This window comes from Propithecus coquereli, unplaced genomic scaffold (assembly GCF_000956105.1).
Source record: "Propithecus coquereli isolate 6110/MARCELLA unplaced genomic scaffold, Pcoq_1.0 Scaffold9, whole genome shotgun sequence".
Lineage (NCBI taxonomy): Eukaryota > Metazoa > Chordata > Mammalia > Primates > Indriidae > Propithecus > Propithecus coquereli.
In genome coordinates this window covers 13,122,097-13,146,424 of record NW_012155284.1, presented here as the reverse complement: position 1 = coordinate 13,146,424, position 24,328 = coordinate 13,122,097, and the positions used below count along the sequence as shown (strand labels likewise).

General features: G+C 43.5%; 1 protein-coding gene across 1 annotated transcript; it reads right to left on the bottom strand.

Annotated features, from left to right (window-relative positions):
• Positions 1-10,061: 10,061 nt before the first annotated feature.
• CD180 (CD180 molecule) lies at positions 10,062-23,996 on the bottom strand. The gene is made up of 3 exons (XM_012664542.1): positions 23,742-23,996; positions 13,912-14,078; positions 10,062-12,264 (listed from the first exon to the last, which is right to left on the bottom strand). Exons 1-3 carry the CDS (start codon positions 23,832-23,834, stop codon positions 10,536-10,538), a joined length of 1,989 nt encoding a protein of 662 aa, XP_012519996.1. The 5' UTR covers positions 23,835-23,996; the 3' UTR covers positions 10,062-10,535.
• Positions 23,997-24,328: the final 332 nt, after the last annotated feature.

Here is a 24,328-nt window from a genome sequence, read left to right as displayed (position 1 = left end):
TTAAGTCCTCCTCTCATTCCTTCCTATTTTCTCTCCCAATCTTCTTCCTTGCCTGCAGAACTTGCCAGCATCCACACGCACACTCACCATCTTCCTGCAGCCTCCAGGGAAGAGATGCCCTATCTGTGGGATACCACCTCCTCTGCTCTCCCAAGATCTCCCTCACTGTTCTCTCTTCCCTCTCTCCTCTTTCCTTCCAGAAAACCCTTTCCTTAACCTTACCTTTTCCCTCCTGTCCCTCCTCAGCTGAGCTCCCAAAGGAATAATCTGCACTTGATATTTTCAGGTCTGTGTATCACTCCTCACCCCATCAGAATCTGGCTTCTGTCCCCTGTCGTATCAGCATTGCTCTGACGAAGGTCACTAATAACATACGGCTGAATCCAAAGCCCACTTTTCAAGAGGTCACTTAGTAGACCATCTCCTTGAGTACCAGTCTGCCCTGATGCTGCTCTCTCCAAGTTCTCTCCAGCCTGTCTTTGTCTCTTGAAAATTTCTTCTTCCTCCTCTGAGTGTTGGTCTTTCCCAGGGCTCATTCTGGGGCTTCTGGGTGTTTCCCTCTCACCCACTCCTTGGCTTTTCCTTTCCAGGGACATTTCCACTCGGCTCCTGCTCAGGCACTTCACACTCTTAAGTGTCCAAAACCTGCTCATTCTCTTCTGTGCCTCTTAAGCACACTGTATTCCCTGTCTTCCCTCCAAGCCAGATCCTGGCTTTTTGCCTTAACTCTTCTTTCTCTCTTTACACCTAAAAAAAAAAAAAAATCGCCAAGTCCCACCAAGTTCGCAAAATGCTCTTCTGTGCAATCCCTGTCCCCCCACTGTTCTGCTGCCAGCAGCCTTAGTTTCACGTCTGTCATAGTCTCTTTCTGGATTACGCCCACTCTTACCCCTTCCAGTCGGTTCTCTGTCCTCGCAGCGATGTTTCTCAAATGGAGGCGCACCACGTCACTACCCTGCTTTGAACCTTCACATAGCTCCCATGTTCTTTGGGATGAAGGCCGGCTCCTTAAATGTGTTCTTAGCTTCAGTGACACCAGCTCAGCACGCACGCGGGGCCTGGGCATCTGGAGGAGGCCTTCCGTGCAGGATGGGCTGGCCCGTGGACCCACCGTCTGCGCTTCCCTGTATACCCGTCTCACTGTGTTGTTTTGGAATTATCTATTTCTACATGTGGTATCTTCTTTACTAGACTGCAAGATCCCCGGGAGCATGTAAGAGCTGTCAATAAATATTTGCTGAACTGAATCGAACAGGAAGTGTTAGTGGGAGCTACTATTTGTGATACACTTCCAGGAGCCAGCTACCACACTGTACGTCTTCTCAATCTCCATGCCCTTTGAACGATGCGTTGCTTCATTTTATAAATTAGGAAACCAAGACTTAGGTTAAGTGACTAACCCTCATGATAGGCAGGACTGAGACTTGAGCTCTCGAGCAATCTGACAGGACAGCCCACACATTAACCTCCACCATTAGACATGACTCGCCACCCTCCACCCTGTTTTACTGCAATATAAGCTACAAGATGAAAGGGAACTGATTGTGGCATAATGATTTTCAGTGCCTGCATGATATAGTTTTCCCTGCTTAGAGGAACTCTAAGAATCACATTTATAAAAAGTAATTATGGAAATGATCATTTTAATGGGACTTGGATATCATGCTATGCAGAAAAGTGAGTCTTCACCATGAAAGAAAAAGCCCACAAAGGTTATTAAGCACACATATCACAGAGCCAATAACAGCCACGGCCACAGCATTAGCTGGTAAATAACCAATTTAGAGCAAATACATGAACTTTTTAATGAAAACAAGTGAAAGGTTGAAGTTTCAAAGGTATTTGTCGTGGTCTAGACTAGGTAAAACCACTGAGGTGATTGAAGGGCAGACAACTGGACAGTCGTGCCCTTGTATGTCTTGCCACTCAGGGGCATAATTTCTTGCATCATATTTTCAGCATTCACATTCTTTTACCTTACTTGGGGTATTTTTAATGTAAATGTGGTTAAGTGTTTGGGGGTATAATATTTCCCTAATGAACTGTGAGGGCTACATCTCTTAAGCCCAAGGCTTTTTTTTTTTTTTTTTTTGAGATGGCATCTCACGATGTTGCCCAGCCTGGCCCTGAACTCCTGGGCTCAAGCAATCCTCCTGCCTCGGCATCCTGAGTAGCTGGGATTACTGGTGTGCGTCTGGCTCCTCAAGGCATTATTTTTAATCTCTATAACAGAATGTAAGTACAATGGGATGCAGCCTACAGAAATTAAGGTTCTCTCTTTGGTATGGAGATGGGGTCGGGGTGGGGGTGAGAGGATGAGACTACCAAGAGGACCAGAGAGTTCATGAACTGGAGATAGAATTAAGGTAAGGAGAAATTACTTCTTAAGAAAAAAAAATCAGTGCTAACCCACCCATGTGGAGCAATCACACTGGGTACTGAACAACCAAGCACTTAAAAGGGGAGAAAAGAGATGGGTTTAATGACCTCAGATGGAGCAGCCCATCTCAGCTCTAATGTGCACACGAATCACGTGGGGATCTTGCCAATTCTGATTCAGAAGACCTGGGTGGGGAAGAAAATTCTGAGCGTCCAACAAGTTCTTAAGTGAAACATTGCTGCCTGCTTGTTGACCACATTAATGCCCTGCTTGGCTACACCAGAAAGTTAGAATCTCTGAGGATTGGGCCTAGGCATATGTAAGTTAAAAAACAGAACCCACCTCAGGTGGTTCTAATGTGCAGTCAAGGTCGAAAAGCAAAAACAAGGAATTCCTCATTCAGAGGCTGACACTTAACTCCTATACCTCAACATGAAAGCATCATAAATAGAGCTTTAAGATATTTCCCATATAACTGCCGGTCTGGTTAGCCTGGACCCTAAAGCCGTTTCTCACTCTCAGTGTGGTCCTCAGACCAACAAAATCTGTATCACCTGGGAGTGTTAGAAATGCAGAATCTCAGGCCCCACCCAGACCCACTGACTTTCTGCATTTTAACCTGATAGCCAAGTAATCGGTTTGCTCATTGAAGTTTGAGAAGCATTGTTACCACTGTTTTCCAAACCTCCTGGGAGATAAGAATTACTTGGGATATTTGTTAAATCTACAAATTTCCAGGCCTCATCTCAGATCTACTCAAAAATCTCTGGAGAAAAGCCTGGAAAACGAGGTTTGTAATCAGTGGATGTGGGGAGGCAGGGGTAGGTGATTCTTATCTGGCAAGCATGGGAAATACTGGTGTAAAAGTATATTAATCTGTGTTTAAATTTCTTTACAACCAAAGTCTATGATGATTAATGATCTTTTAAGGCCTTGTCCATAGAAAACTCAAAAACCATTGGAACCATTAGGAAGGAAGAAAGCAACCTAAACCTTTGTTGTCTACCTATTTTTATATATATGTATGTGTGTGTATATATATGTATTTATTTATTTATGCTCAGTACTGGGCAAGATGCTTTTCATCTGCCATCTTATTTGAACATCAACACAATCCTCAAACCAGGTGGTGACATTCCCATTTTACAGATGAAGAAATATGCCCGGACAGGCTATGTAGTTTGCTTAATGTACACCCTGTAAAGAGAGATTGGATTAGAATCTGGAAATTTCTGGTTCTAAAGCTCTTGACCTTTCTAAATATTACCAGGTGTCGTGTAATTCAATCCAGATTTAGGTCTCTCTGTGAATGATGTAAGCCACCTTATTTCCTCTTCCTTTACGTGCAGAAAAATCATATGGTGTTAAATTATGAATTTGATGACTGGTGGGAAACCATAAGCAAAGGAAGCTAATCGTTCTCTGTAATAGGGCTCCTTTATTAGTTCTAATTAATCAGTAGGGAATTTCCCATCTAGCACTTTGAGTTCACAGCACAAATGTAGCATGAAAAAGTGGAGCTATTAGTAGCTACAGAAATTTGCTTCCCTCAGTCTAGGCCAGACATGAAGGAAATCTATGGGGGATAGTTCTCTACATTTAATTCCCTCCTACCAGGATGTTTTAAACTCATTCCTCAAAGCAATCATTCCGTGTTATTCCTCTCTTTCTCTACCCCTTACTCTGGTTAATATTGTACATGTCTCAAGTATCTAGAAAAGCTAGAGATGACCAAGGTTTTGTGGAACCTCAGTTTCATTACCTTTTGTATATTGAAAGCCACTCAGCCTGCCCTAAGTTCAAGTTCTCTGACAGTTCAGACACCTCAGGCCCTGGACTGCAGACATTAGTGCCAGTCCTCATAGGAAAACACGCAGCAACATCTCACTGATTTCTGAGGCTATACATTCTGAAGGACAAGATCATTACCTCTCATAACATCACCGGCTCATTGTGGAGCTGTCAATCCCAACACTTGCATGCAGGCAAGCACTTCAGAAGTTTTCCATACACTCCATGACATGCCTGTGCAGTACGTTCGGAAGTGGGAAAAAGATGTGTTGCATATGGTTACAAGTTATCACCCCACACAACTTTACAAAAAATCTGTTAATACTGGAAAGCTGAAAGCCTCTAACAAATATTCATCTGCTGTTCCACAAGCACTGCCGGGAGGTGGCTGTCAGCAGCTGGGATGAGAGGAATGAAGATGTTTGCAAGGCCCGCAGCAAGCATGTTGCAGCTACAAAGCCTTCATGTGTCAGGTTGGCATCACCATATCCTTAAGCTCTAACCTGTCTAAATAAAACTCTTTTGCCTGAAAGTTCTGTCCCTTTGGAATATGCATGCTGTGTTAAACAGTGCTGTGCTAAAGTAATTTTCCCCAGTTGGAGGCATATCTCCTCCTGCTGGGGCTGCAGGCAGTTCTGTGGGTGCCCTCTGTGATGCATGTCTTTCTGCAAAATTCACATGGGAATCCTTAGAACCACTGTGGGTTCCCTCTGTTCTCTTGGGAAAGGAAAGAGCAACCCACAAAGCCTGGGCTTTACTGTTTGCATTTGAAAACACAAAGCCTTAGAAAACTACTACGTTTCTTTCAGTACCTGTACATTATCACAACAGATGACCTCTTTATTCTTTATGTTGGTAAAAACAAAAGTCTTCCTTTAAAAAACAACTCATTTTTCTCCTTATTGCTCATACACAGTCATTGAAGGCAGATTGGAAATACATTCAATTTACTGGGGTGAAAACAAAGAAATATAGATAAGCAAGAAGAAAAGTACTTGACTCACTAAAATGCTAACAACTACTCTTTCTATAATGTTTAGGTATTTTTTTGCTGAAAAGTGAAATGATAGTGGGCATGCTATTTAGTAACCTCTTTTACTTGAATATTAAAACACAAATATATTTCAGTGTCTATAAATATATTTCAGTATTATATTTAATGGCTGCATGGCATTTCTTTATACATATATGCCATATTATTTTCTGTTTTTTTTTTATTTCAGGGTATTATGAGGGTACAAACATTATGGTTACACTTTATATCTTTGCCTCTCCCAAGCGAGGGTTCGCACATGTGTGTTAGAGGACCTCAGGTGCAGACAATAGAGGTCAATTTACTTTTCAGTTCTTGGCACCTCAGCCTTGGGCTATGCTAAAATTCGTTTAATTTAACCGGGAGTTCCCTTCTATCCACCTCTCCCACCCCATAAGCAACAATGTTAATGGTTTATTTTTTCGGTTGTGTTCTTGCAAAATGTATGTGTAATTTTTCTGTATGCATTCTTTTTTAATTTATGTAGATGATCATGTTAGCATATCATTTTGGGTTTTTTTCCCCCATTAAGCTCTATTTGTTTAAGATTCAACTGTGTTGCTATGGCTGCATCTAATCCACTGCTTCTAACTACTGTATAATGCTCTGTGTGGCGCATCTTCCCCATTTTACCTGCCCACTTTCCTAGTGATGAACACACAAATCGTTGCAAAATTTCCCCTGCATAAATAATGCTGTGAAGAGTACCTTTGTGGACATGTGAAACTTTCTTGGGATATAGCCGCAGAGCATAATTTGTGGGTCACATGTTTAATTTGAGTAATTATTGCCAGATGGTCCTAGAACGGCTGCACCAGTCTACAGCCCCATGAGCAGGACATGCAAGTCCTAAAACCCCACATCCCACCTACTGTAGTATCCAGCTTTCTCCTTTTGCCAGTCTGACATAAAGGTTTCTCTCATTTCAACTTATATTTCTCTGATTGCTAATACAATCAGCATGTTTGTAGTATTAAATCGTTCCACCTAAGAGCATGGAATATCTCCCTATTTATTCAGAGCGTCCCGAATTTATTTCATCATTTATCACTGCATATTTAGGTTGTTTCCAAAGGAAAAAGAAAGAGAAAAAGGGAGACCCGAGTTATGTAGAAAGCCCATGAGCCAACATGCGGGGAAGAGGATGGGACGGCCACTTGTCCTCCGCTTACCTTTGCAGGGTTCAGCACGTCTCGAACAGTCAGGTGCTCAGAGAACATTAACCAAAGACAGGGAGGATGTGAGGAGGGTGTTCGAAGAACTTCCCTGCTTAATCTTTCATGAACAATATCAGCTCTTAAATGTAATCTGTAGATTCTTTCCTTTTTCAAGTCCCACAATATAAGTGGGACTTGAAAATAATAAATAATAAATGCTTTCAAATTGTAAATATATAGGATATAAGATAGTGGGTGGGGTGAGGGAGAGAGCAGGGTGGCTTTCGGAGCAGAGTTGTGGAGTCTGGCAGTGAGGGCAGGAGAGACCAACAAGCCACCTGCCCACAATGTTTCACCTTTGGATTTGAGGGCTTCTTAGCACTTTTTTCCCATTTTGTTAAGAAACTTCGTCTTATGGGATATGGAGCAGTTCTTCAGCTCATTTGATTCATGGAGACTAACATATGCTTCTGCTATTGGTTGATAAGATTAGGGAAGGTTTTACATGAACTCATTTGGCAAGGATCCAGGGCCAAACCCAGTCTAACACAATCCCAATATCTAGGGAACAGGCATCTGTTTTGTAAAGAATTCCCCAGATTATCCTGGTGTTGAACCAGGTTTGGGAGCCACACTGGGGTAGTCCATTCCTCCAGGCTAACTTCTGCCATGTTAGACATTCACGCTGTTAACATATCAGGCATTGACTCTAGCCCAACACTCAGGACCTCCCAGTCATGACTTGGTTAGAACTAACCACATCCTCTGCTGCTGTAATTCAAGTTTCTCTTCGGCATTCAAGGCAAAATAATGACAGCCACCCCTCTTGCATCCTGAACTAATATAAGAAAACATTTAAAAGCCACTTATTTCATATTTTATAAACTTCAAAATTGCAAATGACACTTATTGGAGAGTTGAACAAATGGAATGATATGATGGTTTCCTGTCTTGGAATTTTATAGATAGTGCCTGTGTTCAGGGCTGTGCTGTGCCCAGTCAGTAGCAGTGGTTGTTGGCAGAGGGAAAGGTATAATTCTCTCCCGGACTGTAGGAGTTGCAGCTCACACTGAGTCCTCTGTGATGGAGGCCAGTCAACTTTTATGGACTTCAATGCTATTTGCTTCAGTACACTTTGAAATGCAGGGTCAGCTCACTGAGCTACATCATGCAATAATAACACATTTTTATAGGAGTAGCTTGTCAGGGCAGCAACAACATGCAATACATAAAACCAATAAACACACCGTGTCTACACATTCTATCCTAGTAACCAGGATAAAGCAATAAAATTGACAGCAGCCATCAAAAAGCTCCTTTCTGACTTTGTGGGGTGAATTTACTGTTGCTTAAAACAGAGGAGCTGTCACAAAGCCTTAGATCAGTGTGCAGTTATGGAGTGGCACGTCGCCTCTGAGCAGGCCTGAGAAATGAAAGCACGATGGGCTGTTACGCTTTGCTAAGGCATGAGACCCTGTCATCTCTAACATGATGCAAGCCACGCCAGAGATTTTTCTACAGAATTTGTTTTTCCAAGTTACATATGAAGTATTATGGAGGACAGTGTGTCTATGGGGTGGTAGATCAGCAATTAATATTTCCCATCTGCAGCTTAAATCCCTAAGGCAGGAAAGAGCTTACATTTGGCAGAATACAGAGAGACTCAAAGGGGTGATGTTGTCCAAGACTGGTCTCCTAGAGTGGGATCTTCCGCACTCTGAGATGGGAGAAGTAGGAGCAATAAACCTATCATTAAGAATAGGGAGGCTCTTACATGAGATCACGTTGGCTGGCAATCCAGAGCCAACCTCAGTCCAACAGAATCCCAGTATCTGGGGGTGAGGCCCAGGAATCCTTTTGTGTAGGATTTCCCCAGGGGATTCTGGTAAGAAACATGCGGGAGGTCCAGGAAACAGTGGGGCTGCAGGGGTGGTTGGGATGGGGATGGTGGCAGGACTAAGAACTGATAAGTGCTCTGGGGTCAGATGTCAGGCAAAATGACAGCAATTATCAAAACTATATTGAGTCCTTACTATGTCCCAGGCATGTTCTAGGATACTGCTGGGCAAAGACCCTCTCATGGAGCTTACATTTGGGGGAAACAGGACAAAGACAAACAAATTTAAACAAGTGAGGAAGATAATTCCAAACACTGATAAGCATTATGAAGACAGTAAAACAAGGTGCTGTGAGAGTGAATTGGGCATGTCATAGAGGTTGGTTTGCATTGGCTAGGCCAGGGAAGCGCTCTGCTCAGAGGAGAACGTTTTAGCACCGAAATCTCAGGGATACAAGGGAACCAGCCATTGGAGACTGATGGCAGCATCTTCCAGGTAAAGAAAAGAGCCAGCGCAAAGGCCTGAAATCTCTGAGCAGGGGAGAGGCTCAGCCACTGCTGTTCCCCTGCCTGTTCTGCTTTTCCTGGGGATGAAGAAGAGGCCAAGGGGATTGGTTCCCAAGTTTCCATTCTGTCGTGATGTCCCACTATTATGCCCTCAACCTAAGGGCTAATAAATTCTGATCGAATATTAAAGCTGATAAATTTTTACTTCAATAACCAAACTTTCATAACGATAATTTACTGTATCTCTAACCTAACATTGATTACAGAACTTAATCCAGGACTTATCAATGCAACACCTGGATCTGGGTACTTCCAGCAAACCTGTCTGGCAAACCAGGCTTCAGAAGACAGAGCCTGCATGAGTGTGACCCTTTGGGACTAAGTGATGACATTGCTTTTTGTCTATCTGAATTCAGTGGTCCTGTCCCCTGTCTGTCACTGGAACAGCCTTTACTGACACCCCCAGCCTCAACAGACACCACTTCTCACCAAGCCAGCCTTACTGTGTTCCCAACAGCTAGTATGCAGGGTGTCTTCTTCCACTAGTCTTCATTGCAAATGTGCTAGCGCGAATGTTCTCCGAGGTAAATAGGCTTCTGAGTGCTCACCTTGGAACCAAAACACTGCTTATCTCATGGTTCCTGTAGGAAAGAGGCTTCCAAGGCCAGACAACCCAAAGGAGAAGAGCGTTTTGGACCCCAGCCCGCCTGTATGTTAGGATGTGTAACATGAAAGCAAGAACACCAGATAGGCAGAGGGAACCTCCCAGGTTCTGAAGTGATTGAAACAAATGTGACAGAAATCCTACACCGGAGGGTGAGAGGCTTTTGCTTTGTTTTTGTAGCTATTTGCACCCTAGGGACATTATAGAGACATTACAGACCTAAGGGTTGAGGGGATTAATGGACCCTATTTGATAGCAAGCTTCATTTCTCAGTCTTTTCTTTTAAATGTATCCTATTTTTCTTTTTTCTTTTAAAATAAACATTGATCCAGGCATTTGGAAGCTGCAAGGATACTTTCTTGTGCTGAGTGAGCTATGGGTCTTCAGGTCTGCCCACAGTGGCTGCACCTAGAGGGTCAGTCACCCAGCCTAAGAGTACCCTCCAAACAAGATTTATTAATCCTGTTCTAAAGTATCATCACAACCAACTTACTTTATGTCTGTGTGACCTGTTGCATTGTTACATATGTGCTAATGTCTCCAGCTGAGCATGTCTATTCTTCTTAGTATTGAAATGGTTTTATTAAAAGCAGGATCTGAGGCTATGTTAACCATATAATGTTGTTTATTTTTATATACTTATAGGTTATTCTTTTTTAAATTGAAAGCCTACTCTTTCCCATTTAAAAAAAAAAATAAACATTGAGATTTTGTCCCAAACTAAGTTTCCCAAGCGGCTACATTACTGAGAACTCAGACTCAAGCACAGTTCTGAGGCAGGAGGGTAGGCGTGGCCTTGGCACTGCCAAATTGTGAGGGCTGCTGGTCTCCTCCCAGGGATGGGTGTCAGTGGAAGGGGTGGCCTCTCCGTGGGCTACTCCTGGCCTGTCCCTGCCACAGTCTGCCCCCATCCTCTCCCTTCCATGTGAGGAAATGGCTCTGTGCCTCTCACAGCCCTGTGCGGCTTTCTGGCCCAAGTCAGGGGACCTGCCAGGGAGGCTCATTTGCTCTGGGACTTATAGGGTAAAAAGTTCAGAAAAGCATAGTGAGTCCCTGCCCAACTCCAGGAACCAATCTGAAGACTCTGTTCAGCAACAAATGACAGTTCCTTTACTCAGGGCAATTTTGCTAAACACGTTATTTGCCTTCTCTGGAAACCTTCAGCACTAAATATGTTGGTATCTCCACCTGAGAAGGTATCGAACTACAAAAATGAGCAGAATGATTAACAAGAATAAAAATACTATGAAAAAGAAAATTCCCGTAGCTGTCATCCCACAGGACAGCTCGACATCAGAGAGCTTAAGTCCTCTTAGAGATGGGGGGTTTGCACACACAGTCCCCTCTGAGCCCTCAAATTTTTGCAGGTTTTCTTTGTACCATGTTAAGAAACGAACATTGGAGCAAGTGCAGTCCAGGGGGTTTTGACTTAAATTAATGGTGCTCTGCTGGGACAAGACGGGGAGGAGACGGGGTGGGATGATGCGAATGCTGTTGGCGGCCAGGTTGAGGTAGATCCCCTTAAGGTAACTAAAAGAATCAATGCTGTCGCATGTCAAGCTGTTGTGGCTTAAGTCTACCTGACTCATTTTTCCAAGGCTGTGGAAGGCTTGCTGGTCTATGGAGAGGAGATCACAGGAAGATAAAATCAGAATCTCCAAGGTGCCCACCGTCTGAAGTAGGTTGGTCTTCTGGATAGTCCCATCCTGAAAGTGATTGCCCCTGAAGTCCAGATGCCGGAGATCTGGCAGGCCTGCTAGAAGACCCTGATTGCTGGTATCCAGGGAGCAGTGAGAGAGGTTCAGAACCTTCAGGAAGTGGAGGTTTTGGAAGGGACTTCGTGGAGCATTAACATGTAACCGAGTAAATGCCAAATCCAGGATTTCTAGCCGAGGACATTCTTTGAACGCCTGACTCTGAAGACCAAGGGGCTCGTTGTAGCTCAGGTTTAGGCTTTGCAAGTGGGGCAGGTTTTTGAGTTGCAGGTTGCAACAGTCAGAAGCCTCTATGTCATTATGGCTTAAATCAAGTTTCTGAAGATTTTCTAGTTTTTCCAAACAGCCAGCACCGAGGTGAAGTCTCTTCCTGTTGCCTTTGATGTAGAGGTGTGTAAGGGAGGGGAAATTGGCGGCATTGATTTGACACAACTGGTCAAATTTATTTACATTAAGAACTAATTTCTTGAGCACGTTCATACCCTCAATCCCAGGAGGTAACCTGTCCAAGTGAGTTGCTGTCAAATCCAGTTCCTGGAGTCGGGTGAAGCACTGAAACGTGGAGGATGTGAAGTCAGAGAAACGGTGCTTCTGTAGATTGATGCTCTCAACAGACATTTCACAGAGTCCCTTGAGCATGGATGAACTAATGTCTTGGTCATTAGTGTCCTCAAATGACCCCAGCCAGAGAGACTGAGTAGTAGAGTTCTGTAGACCACTGAATATAACAGACAAGTTAGAAGTCCCTCCAAAGTTCAAACTTTGGTAGACTGTTGAATTGAAAGCCCCAGGCTCAATGCCTTTGATGTCATTGCCCTTGAAGTTAAGGCTTAGGTTGGTGGCCTGCTCCAGAGAGTTCATATCTTCTCTAGAGAGGTAGTGTATAGCATTATTCTGAAAATCCAGTACTTTCAGATTCTGTACTGGGAAGTCTTTCGGGAACTTAATGGAGGAAATTTGGTTGCTTCCAAGATGCAAACTTTCCAAGTTTTCCAGATTGTGCACTGGAATAAACTCAAGATTGGGTATTCCCGTTTGTATTAAGAAAAGATGCCTCAGGGTCTTGGGCCCATTAAGTGCTGTTTCTGCCATGAATATCAGAGGATTTCCAGTTAACACAAGGGTGCTCAGCTGATGATGGCTTTGAAAAGTGTTTTCATGTATCCAGTTAATTTGGCATCTTGAAAAGATAACAGTATTTAACGATAATTAATTGGAAAAAAGGAAAAATCCTGTCACAGTGATGTACATTAGCAAAGCATCTTTTGTGTACAGTAAAAACCGATTATATTAGTATTCAATATCAAACATAAAAACCTTTCTTCGGTACCCACAGCTGGCCTGTTGAATGAATTAATGAGTAGCCTCACTTCTGAACACTGATCTAGAATTTTTTCCAAATATCATGCCCCTTAAATTGAACACTCAGAAGTTTGTGCCTGTATTCTAAGAAACAACAAGTGATTTTCTTGTGGGCAAAATCAAACTATTACTATTTTAAGTAGTACAAAATATATGTAATGCATAATAGATATGATATATAATATATGAATATAAGAATCTGTGCCATCCTAGGCAAGTTACAACTTTTCTCAAACTTGGCATTTTCATCTATGAAGTGTAGAAATAATGGCTACTTTGCAGAACTATTGTGAACTGAATAATATATGTGAGAATTCTCTATAGAACTGCAGAACACAAGAGGTTCAGAGATGGCCGGGCATGGTGGCTCACACCTGTAATCTTAGCACTCTGGGAGGCCAAGGTGGAAGGATAGCTTTAGCTCAGGAACTCCAGACCAGCCTGAGCAAGAGCGAGACCCCATCTCTACTAAAAATAGAAAAATTAGCGGGCGTCGTGGTGTGCGCCTGTAGTCTCAGCTACTCGGGAAGCTGAGACAGGAGGAGCATGTGAGCCCAGGAGTTTGAGGTTGCAGTGAGCTATGATGACACCACTGCACTCTACCCAGGGACACAGAATGAGACCCTATCTCCAAAAATAAAAGAGGTTCAGAGAAACCAATCCTAAAAATGTATGTAATGGATTACACACACACACAGAGATGGTTTCCTCACCTAACCATACACTGAACGGTAATATTTACCGTGGCCCCCTCACAGTGGTGTTATAAAGATGAAGCAGTACTGTGGATGTGAATGTCCTACTCTGCAGGAGCTGAAGTTGAGGGACCAAAGTAGAGGAAATAGAACAATTGTGATGGGTACAGACACCAGCTGTATGCAGAGCCCCTCCCCCTCTTGCGCACACACATACACACACACACACACACACACACACACACATGCAGCCCTTTTGTTTTCTTCCCTTATTTTCTTGTCATACTTCTTCCCACTGGCTCTCAAACACTGGTTCTGTATGTGGAATCCTGATTCTGCCATTAAAACAAAATATGGAATTATTTCTCCAATTTTTAGGGGGAAAAAGTAGATTGTGTCTGTGTTTCTCCTATAAATTTTCCTTGCATCTTATCACCCGATAATAAACTATGCTAAAATGTAGAATAGTTTGTAGTATAGTCTGATTCAGTATAAATTATTTTCATTTTTGTTATCAATATTCTTTAGAACTTCTTAAACAGCATTGCTGACACATCTAGCTTGAAAACAATCCACTTTTCTCTCCATTGATTGGTATTTATTTAAGTTGCGTTTCACCCACATAGAAGTATTTCATGAAAAAGGGTAAACATGCAGGATAAGCAGATTGTCCCTGGGCCCCAAAAGAAGATCCTGCAAATAAACTGAACACAAGTTGTGTTTTCACTGAAGTAAAACATCAAAAGTGCACAAGGAACTCAGATACGTACCTGGTTAAATCCAAAAAGGTAAGATTTATGAGTCTGCTGAAGGTTCTATTTTGAATTGCAGGCAAAAAATTAAAGCTGAATTTCAAAATTTCTGTTGTGTTTGGTAGAGTGTCGGGGATTTCTCTGAGACCTAAATTTTCACAGTTATATGTTTTGTTGGCTTCTTTCTGATGGGAGAAAAAATATAAATTAATATAGACTTAATAATTTGATGGACTATCTAGCAAAATTATTTGTTTTGCCCTTGAGCAGCAATCTCACTTATAGTAATATTTACCAAATATACATGTACAAAAACACAAAATGATTTATGCACAAGATTATTCATTATAGTATTTTTTGTAATAGTAAAAGATTGGTGATAACCAGACTATCCATCAATATAGGACTAGTTGGACAAAATATGGTGCATTCGCAAAGTAGAATCCTCTGCAGCTGAAGGAAGGGGGAGAAGGATCTCCACCTATTGCTATGAAGTGATACCCAGGACATATAATAAGGAGAATACAGCAAAGTGCGGAACAGTATACATGGTATGTGTAGTATATATGGTATGTAGTATGTAGAATGCTACCTTTGTGTAAGAAAGGTATGTGTATATTTTCTTATACTTATGAAAAGCAACCTTGGAAAAACCCAAAAACTGGTACTCTTTAAGGGGAGGGGAGGGACCAGATGGAGCAGGGATAGAAGCGAGACTTCTCTGAATGTACTTTTTACATAGTTTTTATTTTGGTTGCGTGAAATGTTTTATTTCAGTTTGAAAACCAACAAATCAACCCTAGATCAGCATCAGTGACATAAGACAATGAAACATTGCATACCTTCCGATGTGGTATAATATGAAGCATACAGCACCACCTACAAAGTATTCTTGCCAAAAAAAAAAAATTAAACTGGAATCTCATCAAGACTTTAAACCAAACTTCATGTCTCCAAGTGATAAGGTGGATTTAAGTTAAACAACGTGCAGAATGTGGGACATTCTATAGAACAACTGACTTTGTGTTATCAGTATGTGAAAGAGAGAGAGAGAAAGAGAAAGCGCAAGAGAAGAGACAGCTCTTGTTAAAAGAGGCAAAAAGATATAAAATCCACCTCAGAGACATAACCAACAAATAATAGAGTAGCCCTTGTTTTGGTTCTGATCCAAATAAAGCAGTTAGTAAAAGACATTTTATAAACTTTCAGGAACTTTGAATGAGAGCAGGATTAGGTGATATTAAGGAATTATGAATTTTATAAATGAGAGTGGCATTGTGGATATGTGAAAGGAATGCTCTTATTCTTTTGAGATGCATACTGAAGCATTTAGGGGTAAAATAGCATGATGTTTGGAATTTGCTTTGAAATACTCTGTCCAAAAAGGAGAAGAGGAGTGGATAGATGAAGATAATAGGCAAAATGCTGATAGTTGTTGAATGTTGAACGATACATACACGGAGGATCTTTGTTACTAACTAGTTTTGTGCACATGTAAACATTTTTCTTAATACAACGGTTAAAAAAATTAGCAGTGTGACACAGAGTTAGGCCTTGCAATCTTGAAGTGTGAATTAATTCTGGATCTTTGGATTTGCAGGCTGCTGTTACCAGCCCCTAGGCACTTGGGCATAGCCCTGCACGTAAGTACAGAGAACTGCCTCATCCTGTGCCCCAGGACAGTCAAGCATTCCGAAATCTACTACTCATTGCTCGTTACATGCCCTAACTCAAGTTATAAATTGGACTAACTCGGTGAAAATGGGAAGTGGTTGGTTAGAAACCTATAGAACTGTGGGGTCATAGTTTATCTCGATGATGCCTTAGGATGAAGGGTAGTGGGGCAGGTAGGAAAATTTGATGGAGTATATTTTGCCTGAGGAGGCTCCTAGGAAAGAAATGATCTCATGGGGAAGTGCCTGCTACGGTTTGAATATGTCCTCCAAAGTTCAAGTATTGAAAACTTAATTGCCGTTGTAACAGTAGTAAGTGATCGGGTCATGAAGCCTCCGCCCTCATGAACAGATTAGTGTTGTCGTTCAGAAGTGGGTTAGTTATCACAGGAGTGGGCTCCTGATGAAAGGATAAGTTTGGCCCCATTCACTCTCTCTGTCTCCTGTGCTCATTTCTATTATTACTTTCCTCCATAGAATAACACAGCAAGAATGCCCTCGCCAGATGCCGGTGCCATCCCCATGGACTTCCCAGCTTCCAGAACTGTGAGAAATACATTATTTTTCTTTATAAATTACCCAGTCTGCGGTATTCTGTTATAGCAGCACAAAACTGTGTAAGACAGTGCCTTTGGAGATGTAAGGATACGGATGCCCCAGGACCTTGGACCAGCTCTCAGGTCATCTCAGGCTCCAGGCAAATTCATACAACCTTCCAATCCTTGCCTTTCCCTGACTCACATGGGCTCACTGGGGGCCCCACTGAGACTGCCCTGGCCTGGAAAAGACCTACCCAATCAAACTCCAGATCAGCAGCTTTCCTCATGCTGAGTTGCAAACAGACCTGCTTAGCTGGAAACAGAACTGCACATCCTCCTTTGCTCTGGAGTGTGAGGCATTTGAGATGTTGCCATTTTAATTGCTTTTTGCTTTACTCATTCCAATTTCTGCTTAGTGGTGCACTTTTTTGTGGCTACAGTGAGCATGCTCATCTACAGAAAGTCACCAGTTTTCTTCAATATTGTGAAAATACTGTAACCGTCGCTGATAAAAATGCCATATTTATATTTCCTTGTAATTCATTCTTTGTTTTATAGACCCAAAGTCCTCCAGGCATTGCCACAAATCCACATAATGTCCTTGAAATGCACACTTTGCATTTAAAACTCAGATTTAGCTGACTGGTGGGGAAAAAAACCCACATGTTGCCAGACCTATCCTCAGTGCCCATGAATATGGACGAGCCGGAGAGAACATGTATATGCAGCTGCTGCCCCGATGGTTGCTAAGGTGTCAATTAACTTGGAGGAGACATTTTTCTTTTCTGGTCTCCATTGGTGTAACTGATGTCACATACAGTTGGACAGAAGGGACCTCCTCTATTTGTCCTGCTCTATTCTGGCCCTACAGCAAGAGGCTTGACGCTGGCAATTCCCTCGTTCTCCTGAATATGTAAGTGCCCATGACTCCTAAATTATTCCGAGTCTCAGCCTCTTGTGTGCTTTACTAAGCACTTTACTGCACTAATGTGATTCAGAAAGTTAAGAACCCAGGGCGAGCACTACTGAGCCAGTGGCCTGGGGGAGCTTCTTGAGAATGGAAAGCAGATAAGGGAAATAGCTCAATAGCTCACTTTCAACCCAGAACAACTGAGAACCAGTGTGACACCACCAAGCAGTATCAAGGAGCCCACCTCGAGCCTTGTGCCACAGCATTAACTAATCTCTAGCTAGGTGGAAATGGCCCTGGATCCTCTGCCCTTGAGCCCTAGGAGACACAGGCAAGTGACAAGAAACACAGCTGATGAGAGAATTTAAAAACCAAACACATTTCAGGGGATGTCATCTCTGGAGGGGCTCAACATACCCATGGCCCCTCCCTTATAGTTTTTACAATCACAATTGTTCAATCAATATTTCCGTGATGATGGGGACAACAAAACACCACATGTTCTGGAATCATCTCAGAAGCATTAGATTGTTTTCAATTGATTGTATTTTTTCAGACAGGAAGTATATACACTCCCCTCCTCACACACACTATTATTCTCATTCTTTTTGACTGAGAGTAAATTACTGACATCATGACCATAAACCCTAAATACCTCAGTTTATATCTCCTAAAAACAAGGATATTCTCTTATGCAACCACAGTGCTGTTATCGAATTCAGAATATTTAACTTCAGTACAATGTTACTATCCAACATACAGTCTACATTCAAATTTTGCCAATTGTCCCAATATTGTCTTTTAGAGTAATTTTTACTTTTCAATCCAGGATTTCACATTGCATTTAGTTGTCATATCTCCTTAGACTCTTTAATCTGAAGACAATTCTTCAGCCTTTCATTGTCTTTTATGACATTGATATATTTTGAAGAATACAGGCTCACATTTTGCAGACTGTTCCTCATTACGAGTTTGCATGTTTCCTCATGATTTGATTCAGGTTATACATTTTTGGTAGAAACATTGCATTAGTAAGGCTGTGCCTTTCTCCCTGTCAAGAGTCGTACAGACTATCCCGAGAGTGAGCTCTGGCGGCAGAACACAGGGTTCCAGAACAGCAGACGGATAACACAACAGAGAATGAAAGAAAGGACAGGATGCAGGACAGGAACGCAGACAGCAAGGCCGCTGCCAGGAGCGTGCTTCAGCTGCTTTTCCAGGCAGATACCCACCACCGCTGCAGTTTCCAGAGCTCCACGTGACTGTTTCCTATAAACCAGACTTCGCTTCTAGAGCTTAGCATGTGGTCAATTTCCAAAGTTGCTTTCTCACGCCTCTGCTTCAGCTGGCTCCACTGCAGACAGGACCTTCTTGATGTGAACTCCTGCAGCCAGCAGGACTGTGGCAAGGCCACGTGGTATTTCCTCCGTTCCAAGTCAAGAGCCTTTTGCTTAGGACGCACTGTGCGCCGGGACCTGTGCCAACCACTTTGTCTCCAGCTCTGCCTCAGAGCTGTGCCTTTCACAGGGAGCGGGGCTCCCAAGTGCTGCTTCTGGGTTTGCAATCCCTTCTCCCTCTAGGGATTCATTTGCATTTTTTCAATCAGAATCTTATTTTGCTTCTTTCTGCTGTATCTCTAACGCCCTCTCATCCCACTGTATTTTCTCTCCTTGCAAGTGTTGAAACACGTTCTAATTTGGAACTTATTGAATTTCACTCAAGCGTTTATTCCCACCTTTTCAGATTTCTCATCTGCACCTGACACGAAGGAGCCAGCCCCCCATGCATGAGGAGTCTGGGACACTGACCCCCAACCCCTCCTCGTTAATCATGCCTCCATCCAAGAGATAGCAATTTGACTGAGCCAAATCGCAGAGAAACAATTGCTCTCTGCAAACAAAACAAACACTCCCAAGAGAGCACATCCCTAAAACTTTATTGTCGATCTGACTCCTCCAGGCAAAGGGCATCCAATTATGTGCACTTCGTTTTCTGCTTGTCTTTAGAGTGGACTGCTTGGGTTCAAATTCGAGCTCGGAACCACCAAGCTGTGTTCTCTGAACTTCCCTTTTCCCCAACTGTGGATGGAGGATAATAGCCTCACCTTGCAGGCCTGCTGTGAGGATTAGTGACATAATGTGCGTCAGCAGTAAACAAGAGGAGTTAGCATTTGACTGGATCATCCCAACATCACATTATTATCTAAAGCTATTGGTGAGCCCTTGTGTCTATGAACTTGGAGTTCCCCTCAAAAAAGAGCTCTGCTAAGCAGCCCTCAACCTATAACTCGGGATGGAAGGATTCTCTTCTACCATGGTTTTGAGGGGACAGGATGGCCACGGTGAGCTTGTTTGAAAAGGAGAGGCATGTCCACACTCCCAAGGAACTGAGAGTGCATCTAAAATGCTACCACAATCCAAATCACAGAACACTGAATTCCAGCTATTCTTTGCATATTTGTCAGCTTTCAAAGACTTGGTCATGGGTCTAATTTTTTTTAGTTATCTCCCTCTCTCTCTCTCTCTCTCTCTCTCACACACACACACATAAACACACACGAAAAGAGAGAGAGATGTAGCTTTTAGCAATGGAAGAATCTATATGGAGTGTTTATGGGTGTTCATTTTAATATTCTTAGAACTTGTGGGTAGGTTTGAAGTTTTTTCAAACAAAAAGTTTTATTAAAAATTAATCTTGACTCCTATCTTTGTGTATAAACAACTCCTGATAGATTACAGATCTACATGTGAAACCTAGAAATAGAAATAAATACAAACAATAAAACTTCTAGAAGAAAACTTGGGATATACTGTGGCCTTGGGCTAGGCAAAGCTTTCTTCAACAGGACAGAAATGCACTGAAAGTAAAGGATAAAGTGACAAATGGAGCTATATTAAAATAAGGAACTTCTGTTCAGCAAAAGATACTATTAGGAGAGTGGAAAGGCAAGTGGGAGAAGATATTTGCAACCTGAGGAAGGGCTTGGATCCACAATACATAAAGAACCCCTACAAATCAACAAAAAGAAAGACAACCCAAATGAAAATGGGCAAAAGATTTCAACAGGCACTTCACACACATAAAAAAGAATATGCAAATGGCCAAAACAAAAGTATGGCAATGTACTCAATTTAATTATTTATCAGGAAAATAAAAATTAATCCCCAGTGAAATACCACTACTCACTCCTCAGAATGGCTAACATTTTAAAAACAAACAATACCAAATATTAGTGAGGCTGTGGAGCAATTAGAACTCAAATACATTGCCCATAAGTATAAATTGGTACCAACACTTTGCAAAACTATTTGGTGATACCTATTACATTAAATGTATGTTTACCCTATAATCAAATACATTCACTCTTAGGTATACATCTAATAAAGTTTTGTATATATGTTTACGAAAGACACAGACAAGAATGTCCAAAACAGCATCATTCATAACTGCCAAAACATTGGAAACAATACAGATGTCCATTAACAGTAGACTGGATAAATAAACGGTGGCTTGTGAATACAACAGAGTGCCATTCATCAATAAAAACGAACAAATGACTGCTGCACACATCATCAATAAATCTCACAAATTTAATGTTGAGCAAAAGAGGCCAGACACAAAGAGTACACAGCATACGTTCCCGTGTATACGAAGTTCAGAGCCAGGCAAAACCAGTCCACGGCGCAGGCAGCGAGGGCACTGGATGCTCTGGGGGCTGGTGACAGGGAGGAGGCATGAGGGGCTGCTGTGGTGCTGAGAACATTCTGGATCTGGATCCCTGTGCTAGTCACACGGACATGTTCACTCGGCAAAAACTCATTTAACTGCACACTTAGGATTTGTGAACTTCTCTGTATGCTGCTTTACTTCAACAAAAAGTTTATCAAACTGAAAACTAAGCAAAACAAAACAAAAGCCTTGTTTTCAGGGTAGGGGATGTGAACAAATGTGGACCTGAAAGAACCAATTTTTTTGAGATGGATTCCGGGTGGCTAAATGGGCCTACATTTTCCATAGAGCCGAGCACATTGCTGACTGGAGGTCACACGGTTCTCTGCGTTCCCAGGAACTCTCACCCCTGTTTACCTTTGGGACTTTCAAAGCTCACCTGAACCAACCAATCAGGGCTCTGCCGTACCGGCCAGTCAGAGCTAGCGCTAGCCCCGAACCGGGCTCCGCTGCATCAGCTACTGGAACTAAACCAGATGGACTCCTTCATCTGCATAAATGGACCTGACTGGAAACCCGGTGGGAACTCTCTCTGTAAAAGCCAAACCCTCAGGCTGCATCTCCCTGGTCTGCAGAGTGTTCACTGGAATAAAGTCTCCTTTCAAATTCCTCTTCAGAGAACTTCCCTGCACGGGCGCGATAAGGTAATGGTGGTCACATGAACCTACAGACATTCTGTGGTTTGCTGTGCTTGAGAGGAAGAAGAAAAGAGGAAAGGAAAGCAAGGGGGAAGGGTGGGTAAAGCAGGGTAATTTGCACTTGGGAAAGGGCCAAAGCCTTGAGTCGAAGGCACAACTTTCTTCTTTCACCCACTGCTCTTTGTATCCGACTTGCCTGCAGCCCAGACGTTCCCTGCTCTCGGGAACAAGTCCACATTCATCTTTGTATCCTCCCTAGCATTCACACAGTCGTGAGGGCTCAGTGAATGGCCTTGGAATCCTGCAGCTGAGAACTCACATGACAGAAGAGGCAAGAAAAATATAGATCCAATGTTAATTGAATGGACCACAGGGTCATTTCAAATCAGAGTTCTTTCAGAGCGAGGGCTGCAGGGAGCTGGTTGTACTGGAAGGTTTCAGTCTCACCTGGCTTATCCAGAAAGGGAAGCCATTGCTATAGCACAGGGCCAGGCTTGCGGACCCTGGGACCCTGAGCACCACTCTGCAGACATGAATAGTACCGAAGGCCCCGGGACAGGCAGCCGAAGGACCAGGGGTCCTTCTCCTCATGCAGGGATTTCAGAGTTGAACCCACAGGGGTAAGAGTAGGGCATTTAAAATCGCCTGCCTCCTGGTGAGCTGGAATTTGATGGTAATATTGTCCCATCTCAGGCTGATGCCAGGAGCATCAATGAGGGGGTGGTGTCCCCACTCTTACCCCCTTAACATGCTGCCCACATGTCTATATGACATTGACCTTTCAACCTGAGTGATCGGGGGTAGCTTCTGGGGCCGATAAAAGTTCCCTCCCCTCCCTCTTCCCCTTCTGTTATGGGCTGGATTTTGTCCCCCCAAAATTCCTGCACTGAAACCCTAACCCCAGTACCCCCAGAATGTGCCTGCATTTGAAGACAGGGTCTTTAAAGAGGTGAGTCAGGTAGAATGAGGCCATAAAGGTGGGCCCGAATCTAATCTGACTGGTGTCCTTACTAGAAGAGGAGATTTGGACACACGAAGAGACACCAGGGGCACTCATGCGGAGGAGAGGCCATGAGAGGACACAGAGAGAAGGTGGGCATCTGCAAGCCACGGAGAGAGGGCTCAGGAGAGGCCAGCTCTGCCCTCACCTTGATCTAGAAATGCCAGCCTCCAGAACTGTGAGACAGTCGATTTCCGTTGTTCAGGCCTCCCAGAATGTGGTGTTTGTCATGGCAGTCCAAGCAAAAGAACACATGCTCTCAGCCTGAATTCCCCTGGCATTGCGCCTCCTCCAGGTCTGATGCTGATTCCCTCCTAATACCGGACCGACAAGCTCTGCCGTGTCTGCCCTGAGCCCACCCAGCGCTGGTGTTGCCCAGCTGGTTTGCCCTGCTCTCCCAGATCATCCTCCAGTGCTGCCTCAGTGCCACTCCACCTGGCTACTCCCGCCTCTTACTCTTCTTTCCACCGCAATCTAGGAACACAGCCCCCCAAGCCACCAAGACCCATGGTCCTTCCTGTCTGTGGCCTTGTCAAACAGGGCACATGGTGCTGGACACTTGAGGGGTCAGAGGCAGCGGGAGGAGGGTTGAAGCATTTAGAAGATGGCAGGAGACTAAGGCCCTTCTCCTTTCCTTCTTGCCACCCCCTCCAAGAACTTCCCACAGGTTGATAAATATTGTTATGGTCCAAAACAGAAGGTGCAATTTGGCTCTGTTCTCAGATTTTCCTCCTGTGGGTTAGTGAAACAGATGGAGGGCTGTCCAACTCGAGGAGAAAGCCAAACTCATTCAGAGTGATCTTTAAATGCTCAAAAGCCTGGCACAGGCCTGTGTGTGCTAATTCTCACCTTGAGAGCCAGGAGACCAAGGGACTCTTTGGGGTAGTGGCCACGTACTGGGATGTTGAAAAACAGCTGTGCAAGGTTTGGGGGGCTGCTCTTTGCACTGAGACACCTGTTGATATTTTATGTCCCAATTGGGATTATTTTGGAGGGAATTGTTTAAAGAGGAGGAAAAGTTTCACTTCTTCTTAAAAAGATGCTACCAGACAATCCCCTGGTTGAGCTCTTTGGCTTCTTTCTCACAATAAAGAAAAAATTCTGTGTATCCCATTTCCCCTCCCTTTTATTGTTTGAGACGGGGTCTCACTCTGTCACCTGGGCTAGTGCAGTGGCACAATCATAGCTCATTGCAACCTCAAACTCCTGGCTCAAGGGATCCTCCTGCTTCAGCTGCCCGCCCATTGCCCTTTTAAAGACAGTGGATATTGGGATGCCAAGGCTCAGATGGGACCACACATGGCATCTCAAATTTTCCAGACAGTTTAATCTGGGCAAAGACAAACAGTTTGGACTCACCTCAATGCACATCTGATCCAAGGAGGTGATGACTTTACAGCTGGCAGAGCACAGCAGCGCCAAAAGGAAGCAGCTGACATCAGAAGCCATCATAGGACCAGTGCAATCCCAGCTTGGGGGGCTTATCTAATGCTTGGAGCTGAGAAATCAAATCACGCTATGATGGTCCCAGCAATTTGGCAGCTAGAGAAGTGCCCAGAAGGGTGATCTTGGAACAAGAAATGCTGTTGACTGCTCAGCATTCTGTGACCCTGTGCTGCAAAAAACGGGAAGTCCCCTTTGCATACTACCCATCTTTGCCAAAAATAACTGAGGACCCAGCCCCAGAATTTCCCAGTGCATTTCCTGTGCAGCCCTCTTGGGCTGGTCACACCGACTCTCACTGTGAGGGTGCTGATGGATTGTATGCCAGCTTCAAGGGTTTGGCCAACTCCACCAGCTTCTGGTCCTTTCCCCAGAGAGAGAGTGTGGAAGCTGGAAGCTGTACTGACCAGGCCACTTTGTTAGTTGTCCTAGGTGAGTGACTAGGAGAGGTGTTGGGGCATGCTGGGAGGGCAGAGCGCTCTGTGGGGGCGATGGAAGAACTG